The 22,808-nt window shown below is 36.6% G+C and overlaps 1 protein-coding gene across 2 annotated transcripts; it reads right to left on the reverse strand.

Annotated features, from left to right (window-relative positions):
* Nucleotides 1–940: 940 nt before the first annotated feature.
* Nucleotides 941–7,773, reverse strand: LOC136203101 (probable 1-deoxy-D-xylulose-5-phosphate synthase, chloroplastic). 2 transcript variants are annotated; one of them, XM_065994155.1, is made up of 10 exons: nt 7,359–7,773; nt 6,908–7,027; nt 6,558–6,722; nt 6,228–6,378; nt 5,715–5,983; nt 5,314–5,596; nt 3,115–3,410; nt 2,732–3,010; nt 2,263–2,547; nt 941–1,348 (listed from the first exon to the last, which is right to left on the reverse strand). In XM_065994155.1, exons 1-10 carry the CDS (start codon nt 7,503–7,505, stop codon nt 1,199–1,201), a joined length of 2,145 nt encoding a protein of 714 aa, XP_065850227.1. In that variant the 5' UTR covers nt 7,506–7,773; the 3' UTR covers nt 941–1,198. The 2 variants fall into 2 exon arrangements, with proteins under 2 accessions (XP_065850227.1, XP_065850229.1); XM_065994157.1 differs by lacking the exon at nt 7,359–7,773 and having other exon boundaries at nt 6,558–6,736.
* Nucleotides 7,774–22,808: the final 15,035 nt, after the last annotated feature.

The following is a 22,808-nucleotide window of genomic DNA, read 5'->3' on the forward strand; positions in this document are numbered from 1 at the left end:
AGCCATAGCCGCCAGGCCTAGTCAGGTCTGATTCTATGTAAAAATAAACGGGTCAAATACATGAATATCATAATTGAGTACAAAATTACAACTAAGTCATATCACCAAACTTAATTCTTAATATATCATTATTCTCTATATATTATAATTCTACACCATAATTTAAGAAATCTAGACTCTAATTCATAAATCATAAACCTTAGAAAATATATTCTAGACTCCTAATTTATAAATTATAATCCTTAAGATATATTAAAAGTACTGATTTTACTAGTTTGATATAATCCAAAATTATAACTTGACATAGTTGTAAATAGTTTTTAAAAGATGAATTTCTATGTAATTTTCCCAAGTACAAGTTGATTTGGGCTTAGACAATGTATTTATATGTCAAACCCAGTTATATCCAGTCCAACATATGAGTATGTGTATCTGAAACCACCACCAAACATCCAGGCATTGGATTTTAATCATTCAACTAGGATTCAATCAGTTTAATCATTCAATTAGGATTCGAGTTCTAAAATCGAGAATGCCGTTGTAACTAAATATTTCATGAGAGGTTTACCTCCCAAAAGAAACCTCCCCGAAACGAATCTGAAACTAAAATATCGGTCTAGAATACCATATGTTATACCAAAACAATTATTATCTGAAATCTATATAAAAAAGCTTTGAATGATTAAAAGACTACCCATAATGGGTAAATACCCCTTGTATATCAGTGATTGGATTTTATATCAAATTTCATAGCACAAAAAATTGACTGTACCATATTTATAATTTATAGAAATTGAACTTTAGATTTGTTTGTCATGTATGATCTGTTGAATTTCTAAAATATTTTTTGTGTTTGTACCTTTACAGCGGGCCAACCGCCCTAATAAGACTTTCTCTCCATAAGAATTATTTTATTTCCCAACCATTGTGTGGAGAATAATTACCTTAAAATGTCCCTTTTTGAGGTTTAAGCCAATTTTTGTGAGATAGCAATCTCTGATACAGTAGCACGATTTACAAAGACAAGACAACCCGACCGACGTGATTATAATTATATAATCACATGACTCGAATTGTCACCTCTATATGCAATCATCAAACCCTGATATTATTATGTTAATTACATTTGAACTAACCAGGAAATACATACAAGTTGCAAAAAACAGCAGTAGTAACATCTTGAGATCTACTGCTGAAATTAACACATCAAAAGGAGAGCTTCGCGGGTTCGACCAAGAAGTTTTAACACCGTTGCAGCTATGTGATGTCCAGTAAGTCCGGCAAGATCACGCTGTTCCATTGGTAATGCATGTTCTATGTAGGTGTCCGGTAACACTATTGGTCGCCACTGTCAAAATTTATCAGGGTTAAAAGCAAAAATCTACACAAGACTAGACAAAACTTGCCACATTGAGTTCTCAGTCAATTATAGACGCACACATTGAGCCCCTAACTAGTGAATGAACATCAAACTCGGTTAAACATGCGTGACATGTTTCGTCTGTGTATGACATGACGTTTTTACAGTTTAAAAATGAAACTTTTATATGCCTAATGTGGCTATATGGGAAGGACACCGAAACTCTTTGGTTTTCCAAACGGAAATAGGCCAACACATCATGCACATTTAACCAAATTTGATGTTCATTCCGCTAGCCAACGGCTCAATGTGTAGTCATAATTGATTGATGGTACAACGTGTCAAGCTAAGAGATCGGAGGCTTAAAAAACAAATATAAAAAAGATTAGGGATATTAGGATGCTTTTTTCCACATTAAAAGCTGCCCAGAAAACACTTGAGCATGAATCTCCTTGTGTCTAGGAAAATAGACTGATTAAGATATTATCTAGGATAAAGGTCAAATTTACCCCTATAGTTATTATGGAAGTTCAGTTTTATCCTTATTGCACAAAACACTCCAATTTTGCCCTCATATAGAGACTTTAGCTCAATTGTACCCTTATAATATAAAACCCAGTTTAAATTACCCTTTTCTAAAAGAACCCGGAAAAAATTAGTGACAGAATTCTTTAAAAATGGTAAAATTGAGCTAAGATTTCTACGATGGAGCCACAATTGAGCTGTTTTCTACAATGAGGGCAAAACTGAACTTCCCCAATAACCTTAGGGGCAAAGCTAACCCTTATTCCCTATGTTGCATGGAAACAGAAACAGACATCGGGAAACGTTGTTTCTAAAACATAGCAAGGAAACGTAAACGAAACTGAAACAGAAACGCTAATGAAGAGGAAAAGGATTACCTTAACTCTACCATCAAGCTGTCCATCAAGTGAAATGAACTGTGCAACATGGGATCCAAATCCTCCAATAGAACCTTCCTCAACAGTGACCAGATATTCATGGTTTTGGCATAGTTGTCTAACAAGCTTCATATCAAGTGGCTTACAGAATCTTGCATCGGCAACTGTTACCTCAATTCCAAGCTTCGAGAGAAGGTGCCGAGCTTTGAGGCAGTTCTGAACCATTGTTCCATACCCAAGCAAAGCCACATTATTACCCTCTATAACTACTCTTCCCTTTCCAATCTGCTCTTTGAAAACAACAGTTAAACACAGAGCACATCCATTTCAGCATAAGGAACATTTGATTTCATTTGACAATTTCAGATGGAGAGTAAGCAAAGTGCCATTTTTAAGCAATAGAACAAAGGGGTTTATGCAATGTCACAATCATTAGAAAAATGATCAACTAAGATGTGAAAAGGATCACCTCGAGCGGAATTCCACGGCGTGTATAATGGTCTGGCCCAACAATGGCACTCCTTGGATACCGGAAGCAGATTGGACGATCATTGGTGTGGACTGCAGTGGCTACCATGTCCACAAGCTCATCCTCGTCTGATGGTGCCATGACTATCATGTTCGGTAAACATGACATGAATGTTATATCGAATGCCCCGGACTGCATAGGGCCATCAGATCCTACCAGTCCTCCACTTGTAATGACAAAACGAACTGGTATTTTCTGCTGATCTACATCTTGGATTACCTACAGAAGCCGCACAGAAAGACATTGAGCTAAGTTATTCTTTCCACGATTCGTGTGCACACTAATAAACTCGTGCTAGAACAGAGACGTGAGTGAGACAGCACCTGGTCATATGCTCTCTGTAGAAACGTAGAGGGAATAATGCAAAACGGCTTCAAGCCCCCGCAAGATAAACCAGCAGAAAATGTAACCGCATGCTGTTCAGACATTCCCACATCGAACCACCTGAATTGAAATCTTTCCTGAAATAGTTGAAAACATGTTTCCATTTCCATTCCTGCATGAACAATCATAATATCTTTGTCCTTATCTGCCTCCATAGCCAAAGCATCCACAAAGCAATTGCTATATGTTCGAGTATGAAGATTACTATACAGGAAAGAATCTGGCTGACATGAACCTGCAATAGAGACGAGACCAGGAGAATTTATAAGATAAATTTAATTCTTGATATTATTATCATCATCATAGATAACAAGGAAACGAACTGGTACACAGCAATGCATATGGTTGCTTTCTCTTGCGGTAAGAGGTAATTGAGCATCCAAATAATATGCATTAGGAAAAAAAATATTTCCAAGTGAAAAGAACCATTAAATGAAGTCATAACTCTTGTAATATAAAGCTATTTTTCTCAAAGGTCTAATACATCATGGGCTCCCTGTACTTTTTTTCAAAAAATCGATTGCCCCCTGAACTTTCGAGATGTCTCATTAGCCCTCTGAACTTACTTAAAGTGGCCTATTGACCCCCTGACCTTACTTATAGTGATCTACTGTCCCTCTAAACTTGATTAAAGTGACTTATTGGCCCCTAAACTTGCTTAAAGTGATATGCGCTCTTCCACGTAGTACCTAGGGGGTTAACCATGTCATTTTTAAGCAAGTTCAGGGGGCTAAAGTGACATCCTTAATTCAGGGGACCAATCAGTTTTTTGGGCCAAGTTAAGGGAGGGCTAAAATATCCAGCCCATCCCAAACGTTGCATAAAAGTCCATTCTCAACCTCATTGTAGTAGAACCACGGACTCAAATGAGTTTGACTAATATTACGAAAGAGTGGGCCTAAATAGGCATTGACAATGAACTTCAATATCCTTGTAGCAATTGTATATTAGTATTACCCATGAAATGATGCACTAGGTACACAAGTATATTTATATATAAATATAAAATATTCAAATACACATACTGATAAATATTTCCACATATTTGTAGTTTAATATAGGCCTAATATTTACGCAGCCCCTCCAAGTTGCCATAAAAGCTGATTAGCCCATGAACTTTGAAAACGACCAATTAACTCCTTAAACTTGCTTAAAGTGCCCAATTATTTCCCTGAACTTGCTTAAAGTGATCTATTGGCTCTCTGAACTTGCTTAAAGTGATGTGCCCTTCAACTTGTCCAAATCTCCACCTGCTCTACCACGTAGGACTTGGGGGCTTAATCATGCAACTTTAAGCAACTTCAAGGGGTTAATTAGTCGTTTTCAAAGTTGGAGGGATCACTAGACTTTTCTAGGCAAGTTTAGGGGCAAGGCATGTATTAGGCCTTTAATATAATCTTCATTCCGTAAAGCTGCAAATTAAGACAAAAGTAGAAAGAAAATATATGGAGTTCAAATTCTCTGCGACAAGACAATCTAGTTGGATAGTCATAGTTCAGAGACAAGCTAAAGCTATACTACAGATAAGATGCAATTAATCAATCTTGAGTTCTTAAAAAACAGTGAACAGAGTCAAAATTGAAATTCACTTGACTCACATAATGCCTAAACAAAGCTTGGGCCATAAAAAACATATCTAAACAAAATGGAGGTAAAATACATCTATGTCCCTTGAACTATAATACTACTAACATTATGGCTCCTAAACTTTATTTCATGGCATAGAAGTTACATGATAGTAACATTAAAGTCCAAATCAAAGAAAATCCATTAAGAAATTAACAAAATGATGACCTGGAAATAAATATTTTACCATAATTTATAGTGACAGAGAAAAAAAGGAGTCAATGAAGTAGTCAAACTTGTCCAGGTCATCATTTCTCTAAAAAATTTCAACGGATTTTCTTTTATTTGGACTCTAATGTTACAATAACATATAGTTCAAGGACTTTTATGTCATGAAATGAAGTTTAGAGGCAATAATGTAGTAGCTATAATTCAGGGGTCATGGGTAGCAAAATGGAGGTACACAAAGTTGAGTCAATTTAGTTTTGCACTTCAGAAGACATGTAAGCAATTGCCCACAGTTTATGATTCATGGAAGAGATAAAGGAGATGAAGAGTGCTTACTAACACACCTTCCTGCATGATTCGCAATGCCTCTTTCTTTTGCTTAACTTGTGGTTCTTGAACTTCTTTAGTGATAACATGTATCAAGACAGGACCCATTGCATCTAGAGCTGCCACTCGTTGCAGAACGGTAACTAGGTCGTCAATGTTGTGTCCATCAACAGGACCTATGTAATACAAACCAAGTTCTTCGAAAAGGGTTGCTCCTAGAGGACCTATCATACCACGTGCGTACTCATCGACTTTGGCTGCTATTTCATGGATACCCGTACCAATCCTCTTCGTTACACCCTTAAAAAATAGGGAAAAAACAACAAAAAAAAGTTGACGATGCTTTATAGTTCAAAACTTTCGACTTTGCCCATAGTATCGTAGTTAGTCAATGATGCTTTATAGCGTAGTTAGTTACCTTTGCAGCTTCCCTAAGCTGCCGGAATGATTTACTAGATTGGAGCTTGCTCAGTGTACTAGATAGAGCATTGATTGAAGTCTTAGTGCCGTCTTCAATTTTCGGGTGCAAAGAGTGGCGGCTGTCATTTAGAATGACTATCATATCAGAGTCCAAATAGCCGGCATTGCCCATTGCTTCATAGATCTGACCAGCCATAGTTGTTCCATTGCTAATGACTGTAACAACACGATCCCGTTTCCCTTTTATATCACGTGCAATTGCCATCCCTGATGAGAAGACGACTGCATGTGTGATGCTAAGGAAGAGTACACATAGAAACTTGTCCATTTAAATTGGATCAAGGAGTTGAATTCATAAGTTAACAAAGCAATGAATTGGATGATTTGTTGTTGGATATAAAAATTCAAGTTCCATAAACATTTAGGCAGGAATTTTCCACCAGCAAATTTAGTCATAGGACCAAATATTCTACACTGGAAAATGCATAACGACAAGACATGGCAATATTACCTAGCCCAGCAGAAACACTATTGCATCCATGCGCTGCTCCAAATGGATCATATTCGCTTTCAGATCGACGTGTATATCCAGAAAGACCATTCTTTTGTCTTAGCGTATGCATAAGGTGCCGCCTTCCAGTGAGAATTTTATGTGCATATGTCTGACAAATTTATAAAATGATACATCAAAGATTATCCTACGAGTAATCAAGTTCGTATACAAAAGACCATTTACGAGGGATTAACCAAACATTCTCTCCTCCTCCCTATAGTTCAAAAGTAAATAAACCTATTGAGATAATCTATCATGCATATAGAACACTATGGCAGATGAACTTACTTGTTTACCAACGTCCCACAGGATCTTATCCACTGGAGCGTGAAAAACATGATGAATGGCAACTGTAAGCTCCACGGCGGCTAAACTCGTTGCAAAAGATTTTTGAGTCCCTTTCAATAAAGAAGATAATTCTGCTCGTATTTCACCGGCCAGTTGTTTCAGCTCCTGCATACATAGACCTTGAGTAACATAGAAAGTCCAAACATAAGGCTATATAAATCATAGTGGTATCAAAATGAATTGTTGCGTCATAATCGTGTTATATGATCTATACATTCCCCATGATTATATATCATATAAATGCAACGAAAACGACTGAACAAAAAGTTACATAAAGCTTAGGAACTAACCTTAATTGTCAGATTCTTCAAATGCGTAGGGTTTTCAACCCCATCAAGTGTAGGTGTAGGAATTTTTTCCCAGAAGATATCATCAAGATCAGGCACCGAACATATTCGACTAACAAATCCCTAAATATAAGGCCAAAAAATCAGATACTCTAGCTCATTAAAGAGCAACAATTCAGCTAATTTACTGATTGAGAATGTTGCAAAAAAACTGCAATTTCATTAATGACTAAGCTAAAGAAGCAAAAGAACTCAAAATCAAGCTTTGGTATTAAAGATTATCAAATCTGTCTTTACTTCAATGTGGTTCCTTCATTATACAATAATGCCAACTACATAAATTAGAAACAAAACATTCAAAATTTCTTAACTCCTGCGGATGTTTTCATGTAGCAAGATGTACCAATGGTGCTTCTAATTGAAAAAGAAAGGAGAGAACTATCAATTTTCGTACCTTGGAATTGGTGATGGAGTAAGAACTTTGGTACAAATTTACCCTTGAAAACCCAACTTTATAAGGGAAATCGGAGATTGAACTGTCCAATTTGGGGCTAAATTTTCCTGTGATTCCATATGAGTACTGAGCAGAAGCAGTGCCCATCAGGAAACACAGAGACCTAGTTACCCAAAATTGAGTGCGAATTGAAGCAAGTGATTCCTGAGCTAATCAACACTGTTATAGTTCAATGTATTAAGGGTTCAGTAGAAAAGAAGAAGAGAAAAACAAAATTTGTGACAACATGTCTTCAAGAACTAAAATATGCCAAACAGCGATTCCCAATGTATGACAACGAATGATACAAAAAAAGACGGCAAAGAACTGAGAAATTAGTAGGAAAATGAGGCAGGAATCTGGAGAAGATAATCAGACAAAGGGAGTATAATTCTGAGACTTGATGGTATCAATTCGATATTATTATATTTGATTAAATTACATCAATCGTCCTTCAACTTTTAACTTAACTTCTTAGAGCCTCCCTAGTAATAATAATTTTGATTGTAGGTATGTAAATGTAATTTGTATGTTGGACTCACTTTTATTAATTTGATATGGAAATATATAAATAATATTAAATAATTTTTATTTATTATTATTCACGAGCTTCTATCGAGTATGTTCATGAATTATAATAGAGCTTGTTCACGACACTATAATCGAGTCTGCTCGAGCCGAGCTTTAGGCTACGCAAACTCGACATGTTTATGAATTAAGTCTCTAAATCACGTTTGTGAGCAGCTCGTTTATAAATCGAATCGAGATTTTATCGAACCGACCATCAACTTACTCATGAACGGCTCGACTCATTTACAACCCTACTAATAGATGTTATGGAGGACTTACATTCACATAAATAAAGTTAGAATACATGTTCTTTAAAAAAAAAAAACAAGATATACGTTAACTTTCTATTGGAGACCATTAATTTTGGTTGTGTCTCCATTCTATCAAAGTGAAAAACCAAAAGTAGATGCACGGAGGTGGTTTGCAAGTACGTGAGAAACCAAAAGTAGATACATGAAGGTGGTTTGCAAGTACGTGAGACATACGCGCATACCACAGTGCAAATAGATGGATGAAGACATGTGATATGAACTGTGTCTATTCTAACAAAGTGAAAAATGAAAAGGAGATGCATAGAGGTGGTTTGCAAGTACGCAGATTATATTTTTCCATTGATCTAGCGCGTGTATCAGATGAGGCACGTAGCACATCGTAAATAGATGATAGAAGACATGTGATGTGGATCCAAGCTTCTCAAATGTGACACTTGAATTTAATTGTATTTTTATTTTTTTTTACTTGAACAAGTATTTAGTTCACACAAGTGTGTGTTTTTATATTTATTTATATCAAAGAGCTAGTTTTTTTTTTCTATTTCTACTTTGTCTTTTTGCATAGACGTGGTATTAAAGTTCGTGTAGTATATTTTATCATCGATCTAGCATGCGACATGTGCTAGATGAGGCGTATAGCACGCGGCAAATAGATGGTAGAAGACATGTGATGTGGACCTAAGTTTTTCAATAATAACATTTGAATTTAATTGTATCGGTTTTGTATTTGTTTTATATTTAACTCAAACAATTTTTTAGTTCACAAAATTTATGTGATTTTCAATTTATTTATATCAAACAGTTGTTGTTTTTATTTCAATTTTTTTATGGAGATGGTTTACAAGTACGTGAGCATATTTTTTCATTAATCTAACGTGCATGAGCTAGATGAGACGCATATCACACCGTAAATAAATGGCAGAAGACACGTGATATGGGCCAAGCTTTTCAATGGTGACACTTGAATTTAGTTGTATTAATTTTCTTTTTTTTAACTCCAATAATTTTATAGTTTACACAAGTTGTCTGCTTCTCAATTTATTTATGTCAAACATGTAACAGTTAATAAAGTATTAAAATACAAAGTTTCATTTTCATTTATTACTTTGTTAAAAGCCTCACTTGACAAGGAGATATATACTTAATAGTTCGTCCGCCATTTCAATACATTACAATCTCAATCTATCTTATCAATATATTAAAATAAACAGCAGAGGATACCACTCCCTTTCAGGTATTCCCGCACCATCCCAGTGCATAGCAAAACAGCATAAAGTATCTCATGCATCCCGAGATACTCCGGCACTAGCCTAAAGGACAAGTGCCTACCAATAATTCTCAATTCATTCACATATACCAACAACACGTACTCGAAAGAACCATTGAATATAAATCCATCAAGACATGCCATTAATTACATTATATATGTTTATGTAGCAAACACATCTCACATTTGTTATCCCCAACAATCATTATCTCATGTTATTAATCCCATAACGTTACATATATCATTAGCCACGTTCCTTACGCAAATCACAAAATTCATATATTTTCAATCATCATCAACATTATCATCGATAACAAAAGTGTACATATTATCAATATTTAATATTATCAAACTTAAACATCAACCAACATACCATATTAACTACCAATTTAACAATCAAGTATAAAGAATCTACCAACAAATATAATTATGCATATAATTAATCACTTACCTCTATTCAGAATGAAAAATTAACAAGTTTTCAGTCTCTAACTTATTACTTGTTTAATCATCATACCAATATAAAAAGAAAAGTGCATAGCCTCTACTGCTTCACATGGACACAACGCTCCAAAATAAAAATAGGATTTCCTTTTCTTTTCATTCTAGATTCTTTGTATATATAAGTAAATAATTAGGTAACCGACATATATAATAATTACGCTTTATTACAAAATTTATTATATTAGACGTTAACATAAATTAATCACATTAATTATTATATTTATTTCTAGTAACTTCTTTAATTAAAATACTCCTTTAATATACCACCATTATGAATTATGGTCCTAATTTATTTATGTCAGACATCTAGTTATTTTTTATATGTTAATTTTTACCTTTTTTTTGCATGGATGTGGTTTGCAAGTACGCTAGATGAGGCGCATATCATGCTACAAATAGATGACATAAGACATGTGATGTGAGCCCAACCTTCTCAATGATAACTAGGGGTGGGCAAAAAAACTAGACAAACCAGTAATCAAATCGAAAACCGGTAATTCGAACCGAAAAAAGCACAGTGAACCAAACTGGTGGTTTTATAATGGTTTTAAAAAATAGACTAGTTTCAGTTTCGGTTTGGAGTGTTAAAAAACCGCAGTTAATAGATAATCGAACCGTTTAATAAATATATATTTTTATTAAAAAAATCAATATATTATATACATATATTATAACTATTACTTTAAAAATATATGCAGAACATACTATACTAATATACTAGTATCATAATATTGTTCAAAATTTTGCTCTGTAGTCTGTAAGTTTAAGAAAAACTAAAATAGAAGAACGAAAGGAAGCCACCGTCTCTCCTCCTTACACCATTGTTCCTCCTTATCCCAATCTCCTCACACGATCGTTCGCCATCCCTTCGGATCTCCTCACATGGTCGTTCCTCATCCCTTCCGATCTCCTCACACCGTCATTCCTCATTCTATCTCTCACCGTCATCGTTGATTAAGGCAAATAGCAATGTCTGGGTTTGCTAACATATGGGTTTGATGATGTCTGGGTTTTCCTAAATGTTCTGTCTGTCCTACCATTTCGATTTTCTTGGCTTTTTCAATTTTCTTGGCTTTTAAGTGCTTAGTTTTATCTGTTGTGCATTTTTGTCCAAATATAAATTTGAATATAGTTGAGCAATGTTCTTGCTTGATATCTTAAACTAGTCGAGCAATGTTCTTTCAAGTGCTTAGTTTCATCAAATTTTTGTTCATTAAACTAAAGATTTAAGTTTAAATCTTATTGTATGTTTTTGGGTTTCGGGGGGAAGTTATTGGTATGTTTCTGGCGATCTCTCTGTCTGCTATTAATTCTCTAATATTAATTTTGGATTTGGATAAAAATTATGGTTAACCGTTGATTTTTGGTTAACCAGTGAGAATTGGTTAAAAACCGTTAAATGAAAAACCTAACCAAAATTAATGATTAACCGGTTGTATGGTTAACCGATAAGTATGGACTGGTTTCAGTTTGGATGGTTAAAAAACCGTTGATAACGGTTCGGTTAATTTTTTTACCATATGGACCGGCTAACCTTGGCGCAACGGTAAACGTTGTTGTCGTGTGACCAAGAGGTCACGGGTTCGAGTCTTAGGAGCGGCCTCTTGCCAAAATAAATTGACAGAGGAAGACTTGCCTCCAGTACACCCTTATGGTGGGACCCCTTCCCGGACCCTCACTTAGCGGGGACGCGTAGTGCGACCGAGCCGCTCTTTTTTTATGGACCGACTAATCGAACCGTGCCCACCCCTAATGGTAACACTTGAATTTAATTGTATTGATTTTGCTTCTTTTTTTATTTAACTCAAACAATTTTTTAGTTCAAACAAGTTGTGTGTTTCTCAATTCATTTATGCTAAATGGCTAGTTTTTTTCTATTTCCGTTTTTTCCGTTTTTGCATGAAGGTGGTTTGCAAATACGCGGGGGTATATTTTGCCAACACGTGTTAGATGAAGTGCATAGCACCCCATAAATAGATGGTAAAAGACATGTGATGTGGGCCTAAACGTCTCTAGTGTAACAGTTGAATTTAATTGTATTGATTTTTTTTTTCTAACTCAAACAATTTTTTAAGTTCACACAAGTTGTGTATTTTTTAATTTACAAAAACACGCACACTTGATATGGACAGAAAACATGTGATGTAGATCCAAACTTCTCAACGGTGAGTTCTGTTTTTGTTTCAATTTATTTAGGTTCGCTAGTTTTTTTTTTCTATTTCAGCTTTTGCCTTTTCCTTGATAGAAATGGTTTGTGTTTAGTTTTTCTGTGTATTTATTTCAAAGAAGTTTTCTATTTCATTTTTTTTATTTCAAAAAGACTAATTTATTTTGTTCAAATATAAATTTAACACTTTAGAGGGCGAGCCTTGGCGCAACGGTAAAACGTTGTTGTCGTGTGACCAGAGGTCACGGGTTCGAGTCTTAGGAGCGGCCTCTTGCCAATTAAATTGGCAAGGGAAGGCTTGCCCCCAATACACCCTTATGGTGGGACCCCTCCCCGGACCCTCGCTCAGCGGGGACGCGTAATGCGACCGGGCCGCCCTTTTTTTTTTATAAATTTAACACTTTCAATAATTTTTAAAGAAAAGTACAAAAATAAACCTTGTGGTTACACCAATTTTCGAACAATACCTATCTGGTTTAAGCAAAGTGGTACCATGTACTTCATTCCGTTAGCAAACACATACCAAATTCCTCATTTTTCAATAACAAATTAAAATAGGCTTGACCCTTCTGCTTGGGTTATTATTGACCGCTGGACCCTCCGCATAATCATTGATTATTGACTTCTCCGTAATCGAACCTGCCATCGACCCCTGTTGATAACCTGTCCTTGTAACTTTCCTATGTATGGTCTCTCCACTAAGCTTTGATCTACGCGCACTAGCTTCCTCGGCGACTAATGACTAACGGTGTTAAAAGTCAAAGGGAAAATAGTTAATTTGGTCCTTATATTTATTTATTTTTATAAATTGACCCCCTTATTATCTAATTATCATAAACAAACCTCAAAATAAAAAATAAAGATCAAATATACCATCTTCTCCATCTCTCTTTAATTTCTTATTTTTTCTACTTTCTCTCTCCTCTTTGTTAATTTATCCCTTTCAAATAGACCTGTCCACGGGCCGGGGTACCCGCCCGGCCCGCCCAGGCCCGTGTCCCTCGGGCCGGGCTTGGACAATGAAATTTACTCTTAGGCCCGGCCCGGCCCAGGCCCGCTAAAGCCCGCCTATTTTTTGGACGGGCTTGGGACATATGAAAATATCACGGGCCGGCCCAGCCCGGCCCGCCTTATTAATATTAATTAAAAAATTTACATATTTATAATTAAATATTTATTTTAAGTATAAATTTAATTTTTTATAATTAAAAATTGTGTATATTTTTTTAGGTGGGCTTATATGGGTTGGGCTTGGGATTTGATTTTTAAGCCCGAGCCCAGCCCGGTCCGAGCCCGCCTAAATTAATACTGGGCTGGGCTGGGCTTAGGACGAGCACTTTTACACAAAAGCCCGCTAGGCCCGGCCCGAACCCGGCCCAGCCCGGCCCATGGACAAGTCTACTTTCAAATCAATTGAATTTTCATCTCTTTCTAAATCTAATTTTTAATTAGCTTACTACTCTACTACTCTAATTGATCAAATTAACAAAGACGAACAATCAGTAATAAGACTAGCAAAATCAAACTCAAGTTCAAGTTACAGTCTTGAAGAAAGAAAGTTAAAGTTACAGTCTTGAAAGGAGAAAGTTACAGGAAGAAAGAAGAGAAGGAAGAAGATGTGATTCGATATCTTTTGCTTCTCAAATGCCAAGTACACTGACTTCAGCCTTTAAGTCTTATTGGAGACGTTTCAACACCCAAGGTTAACTTAGTCTTATTGCCAGAACAAGGTTCTAGAATAATACCCACAAGTAGCAATCATGCACCATCACTCAGCCAAGCAAAACTTCCTTCATCACTGCCGTTCATCATCATCAGCCTTGATCAACATCCATGATTGCAACACTTGTCTTAGTCATTTCTTACCTTGTCTTTTATGACTGTCCTTTTATTCTTGTTCAACAAGCCTGTAATAGATATATATTATGGGTGATCATTATGTTAATTTTTAATGAGAAATATAGTAAGAAATTAAAAGACTCTTACCTTGTTCTTTTCATGGTATCAGAGCATATACTTTGCCCCTATCAAGCTTCATTATAAGCTTCCTTTGCAATCATGGCTGGCCCCATGATTACCTCGAGTAGCCCCTATCACCTCCCTCAAAGCGAAACCCCACCCTTGGCCCTTGTCTCACATGTCCTCACTGGACCAAACTACCATCAGTGGTCTAGATCGGTGAAAGTGGCCTTGATGTCCAAAAACAAATACGGCTTTGTAGATGGGACTATAACCGCACCACCAGTTGAAGATAATATGCACAATCAGTGGGAAAGATACAACAACATGGTCATGTCATGGATCCACCATGCACTTTCTCCGTCAATATCTAGAAGCATCATTTGGCTGGACAAAGCACACCAAATCTAGGTTGATCTAAAGGAAAGATTTGCTCAAACGGACTCCTTGAGGATCCTTGAGCTTTGAAGGGAGATTCAGAACCTGAAACAGGGGAATGGCAACGTTACAGACTATTACACATGCCTTAAAATACTGTATGCTGAACTTTCAAATCTTCGACCTATGCTATTATGTTCGTGCACTCCGGCATGCCGTTGTAATGCCTTCAGGATCCTACGTGATCAACAGGACGCTGAACAAGTAATGACGTTCCTTTAAGGTCTCAACGAGGCTTATTCCACTATTTGCTCCCAGATCCTTCTAATGGAGCCACTTCCTTCCCTTAACAAGGTTTATGCCTTGTCAATATAGCATGAACAGCAGATCGGGTTGTCGCCTGCAAAACAGAACGAAGGGAGTGAGAATAGCCCTTTTGCTGGCTTCACCAACACGCAAAACAAGCATGGATATCGCAGCAATACTAGGTTCCCAAGCCGCAGGGGCAACAAAAACAAAAACAAAAACTCATCCCTTTGCACTTTCTGCGGTAATACAGGACATACCGAGGATATTTGCTTCAAGAAGCACGACTATCCTCCGAGCTACGGCAACAAAGGGAAAAATAATGGTTACAAAATGCCACAAGCCAAAGCAAATGCTGCCACAAATCAAGGAAAGGAAGGAACTGAAGATTCAAGTGAGGAAGACAACTCACAGAACAATGGAGATCACTTCGTTCTCACAAAGGACCAATACCAGAAGCTCGTGGCACTGCTACCTCAGAAACAGCACGGAAAGGCCATAGCCTCAACGAGCAGTGTCAATACCTTCATAAAAGGGGACATTTCTGGTAACATTTTTAACACCTCTCTTAATAAAACTGCAAATTCCTGCTGGATAATACATATTGGGCTACCGACCACATTATTTGCAATGTTGAATTTTTCAGCTCATACAAAAGAATAGAAAAATGCTGGGTTAGTTTACCAAATAGAGAAAAGGTGAAAGCAGATTATATAGGCACAGTCATTTTGAGTCCAAAAATCATCCCATATTGTGTGTTATGCATTCCCAAGTTTGATTATAATCTGATATCGACTAGCAAATTGTTACACACGGGTGAAATATGCATTGTTATAACTGGTTCGACATGTGTGCTACAGGACACCACGAATTGGAAGAAGATTGGTTGGGCTAAGGAACAGGGAGGCATATACCATCTAGAACATCCACTACCCAGTGTAGCTAAAGACAATTCTGTTTTTTCTTATTCAATCAAAGCAAATGTATGGCATTCACGCTTTGGGCATCCCTCTTATGAGCGTTTGAAGGGCCTAAAGTTACCATGTAATGATTATCAGAAATTAAAAAGAATGCCATGTGACGTTTGCCAAAGGGCCAAGCAAAAGAAAAAACCTTTTCCATTAAGTAGCAGTATAGCAACACAGACTTTCGAATTAATACATGTGGACATATGGGGTCCTGTGAAAGAATCCCATCTTGATAAACACTATTTTTTTACTATACTTGATGACTACAACAGATATACATGGGTTGCATTATTACAGAACAAAGGGGAAGCCGTACAAACACTGAAGCATTTTTGCAATCATATAGCCAGGCAATTCAACAAGCAAGTAAAGAAAGTTAGGTCTGATAATGGCCCCGAGTTTACTATACGGGATTTCTATCTCAACGAAGCAATCATGCATCAGACTTCGTGTCCTGAAACACCGCAACAAAACGGACGAGTGGAAAGGAAGCATTTGGACATAATGAACACGACGAGAGTGTTAATGATGCAAAGCTCACTACCAAAAGTTTACTGGGGAGAGGCAGTCAGTCATGCAGTCTACTTAATCAATAGACTACCATCCATACCAATACAATAATAGACACCATATGAATGCATCTACGGAGAAAAGAGCAATGTAAAGGACCTCAGGACCTTTGGGTGTTTGGCTTATACCTCAACCTTAGACAGACACAAGAACAAATTCACAGATAGAGCCATAAAATGTGTCTTTATAGGATACGGAAAAGACACCAAAGGTTACAAATTACTGAGCCTAACCACTAATGCTATTTTCTTTTCCAGGCACGTTCAATTTTTCGAAGATCATTTCCCATTCTCAAATTAGAATGGCACGGTGGACACATCATGCTGCACATAAGATGAATTTGACACTCTTCACATGGCATTGGTGGAAGATGATGCAGACATAGAAGATGATGCAGAACCAATATAGTTAGAAGATATGCAAGCAGAACCACAACAAACAATCACATAATAGATGAGGTTACAGACCCCATTCAACAACAGACAACCACAAGACCAGTCAGAACAAGGTGAGCTCCCACTTACCTTCAGGATTATCACCTAGCCCTATTGTGAAGAACTCCAGTGCCAGGCTTTGCCAATTCACCACACTCTTGAGCAAGCACCTGTCCTATGAAAAACTGTCCCAAAAAAAGCAAACCTTTGCTCTCAATATCGCCTGCAACGTCGAACCTACAACATACAAACAGGCTTGCTTAGATCGCAATTGGAGACAGGCGTTGAACGAGGAGCTCACGACCTTAGAAGCTAACCAGACATGGAAGTTAATGGATTTACCTGAAGGAAAGAAAGCAATTGGCTATAGGTGGGTCTATAAACTCAAGCACAAGGCAGACGGCAGTATCACACGCTTCAAGGCAAGGCTAGTAGCCAAAGGTTACACTCAACAAGCAGGTGTTGACTTCACAGCCACCTTCACCTGTAGCGAAATTCACAACCATTAGAACACTAACCGTGGCTACATCGAAGGGATGACACATTCAACAGTTAGACATTGATAATGCTTACCTCTATGGTGAGTTACACGAAGATGTCTACATAACACTCCCTCCTAGGGTACAAGGAACTTCTCCACAGCAAGTCTGTAAGCTCAACAAGTCTCTCTACGGCCTTTGACAAGCGGGGAGGCAGTGGAACGCCAAACTCACCGCTACTATCAAATCCATGGGATTTCTACAGTCGACCGCCGATCCATCCCTTTTCACCAGAAAGGTGAACAAATCCATCACTATGCTACTGGTTTACGTTGACGATGTCATTATTTCAGGTAATGACGAACAGGCCATTTCTCGAGCAAAAGACTCCTTGCATGTCTCCTTCAGCATCAAGGACCTTGGCTCCATTCATTACTTTCTCGGTTTCGAGTTTGCTCGCAGTTCCAAGGGACTACATATGTCATAAAGAAAGTACACATTAGAATTACTCCAAGAAACAAACCTCTTTGACTGTAAGCCAGCCTCTTCGCCAGCCCTACCAATCCATAAACCAAGCCTAAATATTACCCCACTATCAGACATCACAAGCTACAGACAAATCATAGGCAAACTACTCTACATTACCCACACAAGGCCCAACATTTCATACATTGTTAATCAACTATCTCAACACCTAACTCAACCAAATACAAACGATCAACAAAAGGTTACAAGAATTTTACGTTACCTCAAAGGCACTATCGGCCTTGGACTCTTCTTCCCAGCATCCAACAACCTTCAGCTCCAGGATTTTTCGGACTCTGACTGGGACATATATAGTGAAACCCGAAAGTCAATCACCGGTTATATCGTCTTTCTAGGCTCCGCCATCATCTCCTGGCGATCGAAGAAACAAAATACGGTTTCCCGTTCCTCCTCGGAAGTGGAATATCGGGCCATGGATTCCACCTCATGCGAGCTCCATTGGTTAACCTTCTTACTTACCGATCTAGCCACTCTGCAAGTCACATCCACTTTGCTCTTCTACGATAACGTCTCCGCCATGCACATCGCATAGAATCCGGTGTTCCACGAACGCACGAAGCACATCGAGATCGATTGCCATGTGATTCGCGAACGGGTTCAGTCAGGGTTGATCTGCCTCATGCTTTCCTCCGCCATGCAACTCGCAGATCTCTTCACAAAGGCCCAACACTCACCTCAGCTCCGGTTTCTACTTAGCAAACTCGGCTTGTGTAACCTTTACCAAGCCTAGTTTGAGGAAGGGTAATAAGACTAGCAAAATCAAACTCAAGTTCAAGTTACAGTATTAAAGAAAGAAAGTTAAAGTTACAGTCTTGAAAGGAGAAAGTTACAGGAAGAAAGAAGAGAAGGAAGAAGATGTGATTCGATATCTTTTGCTTCTCAGATGCCAAGTACACCGACTTCAGCCTTTAAGTCTTATTGGAGACGTTTCAACACCCAAGGTTAATTTAGTCTTATTGCCAAAACAAGGTTCTAGAATAATACCCACAAGTAGCAATCATGCACCATCACTCAGCCAAGCAAACCTTCCTTCATCACCACCGTTCATCATCATCGGCCTTGATCAACAACCATGATTGCAACACTTGTCTTAGTCCTTTCTTACCTTATCTTTTATGACTATCCTTTTATTCTTGATCAACAAGCCTATAATAGATATATATTATGGGTGATCATTATGTTAATTTTTAATGAGAAATATAGTAAGAAATTAAAAGACTCTTACCTCATTCTTTTCAATCAGCTTTCTCCTTCAAGCTGTAGAAGATCTGTAGCTATTGAAGCTGCAAACAAACTCTTGAAAACAGGACAATGCCAAACAACCACTGAACGCAAATTGTTCTAGGAGACAGTCTCCATTCCACAGGTATCTCCCTTCCAAACGCGATTCAACATCGGCAGGTTTTCCATTTCCAACTTTCTTAATGCTAGAACAAGTCTTTCTTTCACTTGCATTACTCTTTCCATATCAAACACTTGTTCCATTAAGTCACAGCTTTTCACAACCAGAGTTCGACCACCAACACTTTCAATTTGTCAAAGGAACCAGCAGCTAAGAATTCACTTTTCCATATCATCCCCAGTCGATGCATGTGGAATATTTGCAATTCCTCCAACTTAGGAAATGAAACCTAAAACATACAAATCTCTTTATTATGACAATGATTAATGATAATGATAAAGATATAACGCAATTACAAGGTTACAAAACTCAGAAACCACAAGGATTACTCAAAAAAAAAAATTTACCTTTTCATCAAAGAGAGTCACGACACCCACATCAGTTGATATTGAACTAGAAACAAATGTCTGTAAGTAAGGGCAACTCTCTACCCATAAAACAGTCAATAAAGGACACTCAATTAAATTCCCGGAGCAAAACCTTGCCAATTTTGGATGAAGAAGAACATACGGGACTAGACCTGGGGATTGACTGTGATATAGTTCTCTGGGGTGATATAGTTCTCCTTTCCTTTGCAAGATTCATGAATGAATTATGTGAATAAAGTAGGTACCTGAGCAAGGAAGGAGAAATCTCGTCTTTGTTAATTTAATCAATTAGATAGTAAGCTAATTAAAGATTAGATTTAGAAATATGAAGATTCAATTGACTTTAGAGAGATAAATTAACAAAGAGGAGACAGAGAAAGTAAAAAAATAAGAAATTAAAGAAAGATGAAGAAGATGGTGTATTTGATTTTTATTTTTTATTTTGGGATTTGTTTGTGATAATTAGATAATAATGGTGATTAATTTATAAAATAAATAAATATAAGGACCAAATTAGCTCTTTTTCATTTGACTTTTAATACCATTAGTCAATTTGGTAATGTGTTTGCTAACGGAATGAAGTACATGGTACCACTTTGCAAACTTTTAAACCATATGAGTGTTGTTCGAAAATAGGTGTAATCACAAGGTTTATTTTTATACTTTTCCCTAATTTTTATTACAAAACCCTTCAATTTTCATTGTATATATTTTATTTTCAATGGAGAATTCAAGATAAATTTAGGCAATATTACTCTCAAGTTCCGAATTCTCCAAATATTTAATATCAAAATTCTCAAATTTCAATCTCAAATTCGCCAAATTCTCAATATCATATCCCAACTACGCAATTTTCGACTTCAAATACACCAAATTTTTGAAATATCTCTTATTAGGTCCAAGTTTCTCAATAGTAACACTTGAATTTAATTGTATTTAACTCAAACAATTTTTTAGTTCACACAAGATGTTTGTTTTTCAATTTATTTATGTGAAACACCTATTTCTTTTCTATTTGGATTTTTTGCCATTATCTGCATGGAGGTTATTTTCAAGTACGCGGGTGATATTTTGCCATTGCTCTAGCGTACGTGATACACACGTTAGATGAGGCGCATAGGACACCACAAATAGATGGCAGGAGATACGAGATGTGGGCTAAGCTTCTCAACAGTGACAATTCAATTTAATTGTACTGATTTTTCCTTCTTTTTTTTAACTCCAACAATTTTTTAAACATCTAGTTTTTTTTTTTCTATTTCAATTTTCACCTTTTTTTTTTGTATGGAGGTGGTTTGCATGTATGCGGGTTGATCTAACGTGTGTGATACACTAGATGAGACGCGTAGCATGCTGCAAATAGATAGCATGTGATGTGGGTCCAAACTTCTCAATGGTAGCACTTAAAATTTAATTGTATTGATTTTCTTTTTGTTTGTTGTATTTAAATCAAATATTTTTTTTTAATTCACACAAATTGTCTGTTTCTTAATTTATTTATTTTAAATGGCTATTTTTTTCTATTTCAATTGTTTCCGTTTTTCACATGGAGGTGGTTTGCAAATGCGCGGGACATATTTTGCCAACATGCGCTAGATTAGGAGCATAATATGTTGTAAATAGATGGCAGAAGACATGTGATGTGAGTTCAAACTTCTCAATTATAGCACTTTGAATTTAATTGTATCGGAGATTTTGCCTTTTTTTTAACTCAAACAATTTTATAAGCTCATACAAGTTGTCTATTTTTCGACCTCAACTATGCTAAATATCCTAATTAGACCCACTCACGAACTTACCATTATGATCCACATATGTCATATGCTTTGAACTTCCACATGTTCTTGAATTCCGAATACAACAATCGATATATGAATATGCTTGGTAATCGTCAAATGTATTGAACTACTACTCTCGTTGTTTGTATCCTCATGAATTATTTACGTTTCACAATTATACAAGAATGGATCATTAGGGCCATCCCCAATTCATGTAGAATCTCAAAATACCGAATCAGTTAATGAGTCGGACGAAGTTCACGAAGTGCAAGTACATGTTTCAAGTGGACTAAAGCACTCAAGCAATTTTTATGTCTTGCTTGGTTGATAAACGATTCGGTTGTGGGTATGGATCAACGGAAGGAGGATTTTGGAAGAGAATCATAAGTCACTTCAACACGTATAAGCCGAAAGGTCCAAATTTAGCACAAGATAATATGACTCCCATCAATTTTTACAAAGTGAATAAAGCACTCAATGATTTTTTTGGATGTTACATACAAATTATACAGTTTAAACTAGACTGTCTCCAGGTTATGATTTGTATCTAGGTTGTAAAAGTTAACACTATTTAGGTAAAAATCATTATAAAGCCCTTGATGATTCGATTTTGGTGCATTAAGTTTCTGATCTTTCATTTTAACACATTAGATTAGAGCATTGATCCTTTGTTGTTGATCACATTAGCCCCTCCTTACAATTCGACATACAGTTTTTGCAGTTTTACTATAAGCACATAACACGTATAAAAAAATTACTTTCAATCTATTAAAAATGCAAATTTCGAATACATATGAAATGAATAACGTCCTATCAGGGGCGTAGATAGGGGGCCTGGGGGGTCTGGGCCCCTCCGGCCGCCGGAACCACCTTGACCCCAAGTAGTTTTGGTCCCCCTGTCTCAAATTTTTTTTATCGGGGTGTTGAATTAGCCCCCCAAGATGACCCATTAAGTATTAAGCTTGCCCAAAATTCAAAATTTTGCACCTATTAGATATTTTCTAAATCCAAATTTCTAATTTTTTTTGGGTTTGTTAGGTCTCTCTAAATCCAAAATTCTATTTTTTTTGGCATGTTAGGCTTCTCTAAATCTAAATTTCTAATTTTTTTGGCTGTTAGGCATCTCTAAATCTAAATTTTTATTTTTTTTGGTCTGTTAGGCCTCCTAAATCCAAATTTCTAATTTTTTTTGACATATTAGACATCTCTAAATCTAAATTTCTAGTTTTTTTTATCCTGTTAAGCCTTCCTAAATCCAAATTTCTATTTTTTTGGGCCGGTTAGACCTCCCTAAATCCAAATTTCTAACTTTTTTTGTCTGATAGGCCTTCTTAAATCCAAATTATTAATTTTTTGACCTGGTAGGTCATCTCAAATCAAAATTTTTAATTTTTTTTACATGTTAGGAATCTTAAACAAAATCTAGTTTAATTTTGAAAAATT

This window comes from Euphorbia lathyris, chromosome 8 (assembly GCF_963576675.1).
Source record: "Euphorbia lathyris chromosome 8, ddEupLath1.1, whole genome shotgun sequence".
Taxonomy (NCBI): domain Eukaryota; kingdom Viridiplantae; phylum Streptophyta; class Magnoliopsida; order Malpighiales; family Euphorbiaceae; genus Euphorbia; species Euphorbia lathyris.

Bases quoted from the DNA above. Each gene is read 5' to 3' on its own strand.
- LOC136203101 (XM_065994155.1), bottom strand. From the start codon at position 7,505: ATGGGCACTGCTTCTGCTCAGTACTCATATGGAATCACAGGAAAATTT. The intron at 5,984-6,227 runs GTAATATTGCCA...TCTTCTCATCAG, and splicing joins TAGTGTTTCTGCTGGGCTAG to GGATGGCAATTGCACGTGAT. The intron at 3,011-3,114 runs GTGCTGTCTCAC...CGGCTTCTGTAG, and splicing joins TACAGAGAGCATATGACCAG to GTAATCCAAGATGTAGATCA.